The 7,167-nt window shown below is 34.3% G+C and overlaps 1 protein-coding gene across 1 annotated transcript; it reads left to right on the top strand.

Moving 5' to 3' along the window:
• Positions 1 to 1,634: 1,634 nt before the first annotated feature.
• LOC102593751 (cellulose synthase-like protein D4) lies at positions 1,635 to 5,469 on the top strand. Its single transcript, XM_006342772.1, has 6 exons — positions 1,635 to 2,062; positions 2,222 to 2,599; positions 2,682 to 3,486; positions 3,573 to 3,980; positions 4,074 to 4,408; positions 4,479 to 5,469. Exons 1-6 carry the CDS (start codon positions 1,635 to 1,637, stop codon positions 5,449 to 5,451), a joined length of 3,327 nt encoding a protein of 1,108 aa, XP_006342834.1. The 3' UTR covers positions 5,452 to 5,469.
• The last annotated feature ends 1,698 nt before the right edge of the window (positions 5,470 to 7,167 follow it).

Below are 7,167 nucleotides of genomic sequence, written 5' to 3'. Positions count from 1 at the left end.
TAACTAAGGAAAAGAAGTGCAAAAGATTCCTAAATAAGGAAAATGAGTGCAGAAGACTCCTTATAAGGAAAGAAAAGTTTTTTGAGGAGAAAAAATAACTTTCCTTGTATGATTCAGCTAGGGTTTAATCCACCTTTATAAAAGGATTGTTGACAAAGAGAATCACAACTTTTTGCACAATCATAAATCGAGAATATTTTGCAACAAGAGCTCGTGTTGCACTGAAAAGAGCCAGACGGCAAAAGAAAGAAGAACTAGAGTTAGGTTTTCTTTCCAAAGTTTTGTTTGCATTGTTTCATCTTAGAATTATTGATTAGGGATAATTGTTCTAAGTATGAAAGAGAATTTGTGAGAATTGTAACAAGAAGTGGGTTTGACTTCTTGGAGAGTAGAGAAAATGACTATAGTTAATCGTTAGAAAGAATTGTAACAAGAAGTTGTTTTGGATTATTGCAGAGTAGAGTATTCGATTATATTTAATCATTGAACAGTTTGAGTAAACAGTTGAGGTGAGGTATTAAAGTTAGTCCCATTGATTATAGATTTGTAATCTAAAGTTTCTCTTTGAAGTTAGTGAAGTTTTGTGAAATCCTACGAGGTGTAGATTGTGGTTTTTTTTTCCCTTGAGTAAGGAGATTTTCCACGTTAAATCTTTGTTACATTTGCTACTATTTATTTCTGGTAATCCAACAAGAACCTGGTTCTTGTGTAGGTGATCTAGGTTTCTTTATTTTTTTTACTCTTTCTAATAGTGTCATAGTTAATAGAAAACTTTGCAATCTTTTGTTGCTTTGTCCACCACATAGGCTAAGTTTATAACAATTACGAAATCAGTGAAAGAGGCTATATGGCTACAAGAATTAGTAGATGATCTCGGACTAGTTCAACAGAAGACTTCAGTATTCTATGGCAGTCATCTTGCCAAGAATCAGATATTTCATGAGCGAACAAAGCTTATTACCAATAATTTTTTCAATTTTACAATTTTTTATAGAGTTGGGTAAAAAAAAAATAGAGAGATTCCATTCTGAAAAGTTAAAATTAAACACTTTGCGCTATCTTGTATCTAATGAAAAAACATTGATAATATTATTATTTTATTTTATCTAATGAAAAAACATTGGTAACAAAATGTTTTTGAACTAATTTTATTTTATGTTTTCTTGAAAAGCGCTAGAATTGTAATAACTAAAATTCTATGTCTGTATGCTCTCATTTCGATCTATAACTTTCCTGCTTAATTGTCAATTTTCTATACATTTTCGCTTCAGCGCGCGCAACTCTCTTTCATCCAATCAAACAACTTCTCAACCGACCCATAAACTAATACTCACTAGTTTTTCTTTGCTTGGTATGCCTCTCATCGGTTCTCGAATTAATCGGAGAATTAGTGAAAAGAAAAAAAGAGTGTAATATTGATTAGTTAAGTAAATTGAATTAATTCAATAACAACCTTTCTTTTCTTTCCTTTTTTTAGTACTCTAAATAAAAATACTGAGCAACATTGATCAAGAGAAAGAGTGATTTTCAAAAATTATGATGAAGAAAGGAAACATTTGTTGTCACAGTTAAGAACACAATTAATTTTATTTTTTTTGCGAAAATAAATTAGCTAGTTTTTTTACATAGCTAAAATGGCAAGCTTGACGGGTGCACCATCGAAGAAGACCAGTAAAGGAAGTTCAAGTACACAATCAGTAAAATTTGCACGTAGAACGTCCAGTGGACGATATGTTAGCATGTCGAGAGAAGATATTGATTTGTCGGGTGAATTGTCAAGAGATTACATGAATTATACTGTTCAAATCCCGCCTACGCCTGATAATCAGCCAATGGATATGTCTATTGCTGCTAAAGCAGAAGAGCAATATGTTTCTAATTCATTATTTACAGGTGGATTCAACAGCGTCACTCGCGCACATCTTATGGATAAGATCATTGAATCCGAAGTTTATCATCCTCAAATGGCTGGATCCAAAGGATCATCATGTTCCATGCCTGCTTGTGATGGAAAGATCATGAAAGATGAAAGGGGTAATGATGTCATCCCATGTGAATGCAGGTAATTTATTTATTAGGTAATAATTAACGATCCGAATTGAATTGAATAGATTGATAAGGTACAAGTTGATGTGTAAATTGGGGGCAGGGGAATCGAGTAACCAACCAACTGAGCTACTAAGATTCTTCAAAGTTGTTGATATGTTTGTTTTGTGTTTAGGTTCAAAATATGTAGAGATTGTTACATGGATGCACAAAAAGACGTTGGTCTATGCCCCGGTTGCAAAGAAGCTTACAAGGTAGGGGATCTTGATGACGAGATCCCAAATTTTTCTAATGGAGCATTGTCATTACCGGCACCAGATGGTTCGAAAGGTATGATTAGGAGAAATCAAAATGGAGAGTTTGATCACAACAAATGGTTGTTCGAGACACAAGGCACTTACGGGTATGGAAATGCTTATTGGCCTGATGATAGGGATGGAGATGATGGTGATAGAAGTATGCCTAAGACCATGTTGGATACATCTGCTGATATACCTTGGAAACCCCTCAGTAGGGTGTTGCCAATGTCACATAGCATCATTAGCCCTTATAGGTTTGTAGTTTTGATTTCGTGTTTGTAAACATAATTGTACATCACTTTGATCTATTTTTAATGTATTGCAGTTTGTGTACAGGTTGCTAATTTTTATTCGACTAGTACTACTAGGATTCTTCTTGGCATGGAGAATACAACATCCAAACCCGGAGGCAATGTGGTTATACGTGATGTCAATTATATGTGAAGTATGGTTTGCATTTTCATGGTTTCTGGATCAGATGCCCAGGATATCACCAGTTAATCGGTCTACTGACCTAGTGGTACTACGCGAGAAATTTGAAATGCCATCACCCTCCAATCCTTTAGGTAGGTCAGATCTACCAGGAGTTGATATATTTGTATCAACGGCTGATCCAGAGAAAGAGCCGCCCCTTGTCACAGCCAACACCGTCCTATCCATCTTAGCAGCTGACTATCCCGTGGAGAAGTTAGCTTGCTATGTCTCAGACGATGGCGGTACCCTTCTAACATTTGAGGCAATGGCAGAAGCTACTAGCTTTGCTGATTTGTGGGTACCATTCTGCAGGAAACATGCTATTGAGCCTAGGAATCCTGAAGCCTATTTTCTCCTCAAGGGAGACCCTACAAAGAACAAGAAGAGAGGTGATTTCGTCAAAGATAGACGAAGGGTAAAAAGAGAATATGATGAATTTAAGGTAAGAATAAACAGTCTGCAAGATTCAATAAGAAGGAGATCAGACGCGTTTAATGCTCGAGAAGAAATGAAGATGTTAAAGCAGATGAAAGAGAATGAGACTGATCCTGCAGAGGCAATCAAAGTGCAAAAGGCTATTTGGATGGCTGATGGAACTCACTGGCCGGGCTCATGGTCTATCCCCAGCAGGGATCATCGCAATGGTGATCATCCCGGGATCCTTCAGGTTACTTTCTCAAGCAAATAGTAGTACATAATTGTTGAATCCTAATTACAAATATTGATATACATAAATGAAATTGTAATTTAAAGGTAATGTTGAAACCCCCAAGTAGTGATCCTCTAATGGGAGGGGGTGATCAAGATAAGCTATTAGATTTTTCGGACGTGGACATAAGGCTTCCAATGTTTGTGTATGTGTCGCGTGAGAAGAGACGTGAGTATGATTACAATAAAAAAGCAGGTGCCATGAATGCCCTAGTAAGAGCTTCTGCCATTTTATCTAATGGTGCATTCATACTCAACCTTAATTATGATCACTATATATACAACTGCTTAGCTATTCGTGAAGGCATGTGTTTCATGATGGACAGAGGTGGAGAAGACATATGTTTTATTCAATTCCCTCAACGATTTGAAGGAATCGATCCCTCTGATCGTTATGCCAATCACAACACTGTGTTTTTTGATGGAAATATGCGCGCCCTTGATGGTCTGCAGGTAATTATAACCACTCTATTCAAATTTCCTGTTCATAGATAGAAAAACAATATTAAACATGCTTGATCATCCATTATGTGTATATATATATAGGGTCCTATGTACGTTGGGACGGGCTGCATGTTTAGGCGATTTGCACTTTATGGATTCGAACCAACAAAACCAGATAAGACACCACAGAAAGATGCAGAGGCTGAAGCATTGAAAGCCACAGAAGTTGATTATGACTTCGATGTGAATATACTAACTAAGAAATTTGGTAACTCCACAATGTTAGCTGAATCTATTCCAATTGCTGAGTTCCAAGGTCGTCCTATCGCTGATCACCCTGCTGTCAAGTTTGGACGACCTCCTGGTGCTCTTAGAACCCCAAAGGAACCACTTGATGCCACTAACGTAGCCGAAGCAGTCTCTGTTATATCTTGTTGGTAAGTTAACTAACTCAAAAGTATTGAATTTTATACCTCACACATTTTATACAACTTTCATTTCAATTAGGTATGAAGAAAATACAGAGTGGGGTACTCGAATGGGATGGATTTATGGTTCAGTGATGGAAGGTGTGGTTACTGGATACCGGATGCACAATCTTGGATGGCGTTCTATATATTGCATCACCAAACGCGATGCATTCCGTGGATCAGCTCCTATAAATCTAACAGATAGACTACATCAAGTACTCCGTTGGGCTATAGGTTCAGTTGAAATCTTTTACTCAAGAAACAATGCAATTCTTGCATCGCGAAAACTCAAATTCCTCCAACGTCTTGCTTACCTTAACGTTAGCATTTATCCTTTCACTTCATTTTTCCTCGTCGTCTTCTGTTTTCTCCCTGCACTCTGCCTCATATCCGGTCAATTCATTGTCCAAAATTTCAACGTCGCGTTCCTAGTATATCTATTAACCATATCTATCTGTATCATTGGTTCAGCTATCTTAGAGGTAAAATGGTCAGGGGTTGCTTTAGAGGATTGGTGGAGAAATGAACAATTTTGGGTTATTTCAGGTACTAGTTCTCATCTTGCTGCTGTTGTGCTAGGTCTACTTAAAGTATTCATGGGATGTGAAACATCATTTACTCCTACATCTAAATCCATTGGAGAAGACGTTGATGAAGCGTATGCTGAATTGTACATGGTGAAATGGACACCATTGATGATACCACCTATCGTCATTGGTATGGTTAACATAATTGCAGTTGTTGTTGCATTTTCTAGAGCGATATTCGCCATTGTACCTCAATGGGGAAAATTCATTGGTGGTGCATTTTTCGCGTTTTGGGTGTTGGCTCACTTGTATCCTTTTGCTAAAGGACTGATGGGTAAAAGAAGAAAAACACCCACAATTGTGTTTGTTTGGTCAGGTCTCATTGCAATAACAATCTCATTGCTATGGATAGCTTTTGGTAACCCACAAGCTGGTCCTGGTGCTGTACAAGGGGTTGCTGGTGGTGGCTTTCAATTTCCTTAACTAAATTTAAATCAAATATGTTGCATATTAGAGTAACTAGATTGCAAATTAATTTATGTAAATTATTTCCATTTTTTTGATAGAGTTATTAGGTAAAACAAATAAATAGAGCGGTTCCATCCAAATTTCGTTAAGAAAAGTTTGGTTATGGAAATTAGACAATTTGTGTTAGTCTGTATCTACTGAAAAAAGATTGTTATGTTTTTACACTATTTGTATGTTATGGTTAATGTCTATGTTATCTTCTACGCACCTACTTAATTCCTTGCTTGTTTTCCTATTTCATAGATTGATGCACATTTTATCTCAAAATACTTTAAAATAAATTTTATATTACAAATGATATATTATTAGTACTTTTTATGTGCTATAAAATAAAAATCAAAGCAATATAATAGAAAAGAAATAACAAACTCATAAATTGAGATTAGAAATTCTTGCAAATTTGATGTTACTTTAGTGATATATATAGTATTTTAATTTAAAGATAAGTACATATTGTAATAAAAAAGTATTTATCTTGTAAAATTAACTACTCCCTCCGTCTCATTTTATGTGGGACTTTTCGGATTTCGAGATTCAAACAAGTCTATCTTTGACCGTAAATTTTTCATAGACTTTTTAAACATTTTGAATTATTAATTATTGTGACTTATAGTACTTTTTACGTAGATTACAAATATATACATTTCATTTCATAAAATTTGAAGATTTCATGCGCAAATTTCTGGTCAAACTTAAACTGTTTGACTCTCGAAAAACGAAAAGTGTCACATAAATTGGGACAGAGGGAGTATTATGCATGAAAAATAAAAACTAAATTGATGCATATATTGAATCGCATCATGATCAATCCAGGCGTGGTTATAAGTCATAGAACCTTGTTTCGATTCAAACATATGAATATTAAGAAACTAAGCAAAAAAAGAAAATGGGGATTATAAGTACCTAAGACTGAAGATGGTGGAGAAAAAGAATCAAGAAATTGTGGATATTCTAACCAAATGAAAGAGTAAAAAAGACTTATTTATATTGAGATGTTAGGAGTAGTAAAAAAGACTCAAACTATTTATGAGATGTTAGGAGAAGTGGAAGAGACTCACTTTATTATAAAATGTTTGAAGTAGTAGAAAAGACCAAAGTTATTATGAAATGTTTTTTTTTTCTTTTTTAAACAAAGATTTAATTTCTAATCTTAATGCATTATACCTACATTCAAAGAGAATGTTAAAAGTCTAAAACATTGTCATATTAAAAGTAAATGAACTATTAGTTAAATGAACCTCGACTATATTGGATTTAATTTACTCAAATTCATCATGTTTGGGTTTTAAAGGAATAATTAAATTAATTAAATTCTTTATATTTTTTAATATTTTAATTAAGTCTGGGAATAAAATGGTAATCCAACTTTTAATTTTGGAGCTTTCCACTTTTAGTAATACTAGTTTTTTCGCACGTGTCAACCAATTCAAAAACTTTCACATATAGCAAACATAAAAATCATATTTGTATGTTATAGCTATAGTTTGCATAATTGCGCTCCATAGCAAATATAAATTTTTTGATTTGTATAATTCGGTACAAACATCCAATTTTATACAAATTGTTCGGTTTTGTATAAATTCATTTACATTGTAATTTGTATAATAAGATCTGTATTTGTATAATTATAAGTGTATAGGACGAAAATATATGTATTTGTATTTGTATATA

This window comes from Solanum tuberosum, unplaced genomic scaffold (assembly GCF_000226075.1).
Source record: "Solanum tuberosum cultivar DM 1-3 516 R44 unplaced genomic scaffold, SolTub_3.0 scf00035, whole genome shotgun sequence".
NCBI lineage: Eukaryota > Viridiplantae > Streptophyta > Magnoliopsida > Solanales > Solanaceae > Solanum > Solanum tuberosum.
The sequence above is the reverse complement of the archived record's forward strand: the minus strand, read 5'-3'. Positions and strand labels throughout refer to the sequence as shown.

Excerpts from the sequence above, each read along its gene's own strand:
- LOC102593751 (XM_006342772.1), top strand. The coding sequence starts at position 1,635 with ATGGCAAGCTTGACGGGTGCACCATCGAAGAAGACCAGTAAAGGAAGT. Across the intron at positions 3,487-3,572 it reads ATCATCCCGGGATCCTTCAG|GTAATGTTGAAACCCCCAAG; the intron begins GTTACTTTCTCA and ends TGTAATTTAAAG. Across the intron at positions 3,981-4,073 it reads GCGCCCTTGATGGTCTGCAG|GGTCCTATGTACGTTGGGAC; the intron begins GTAATTATAACC and ends ATATATATATAG.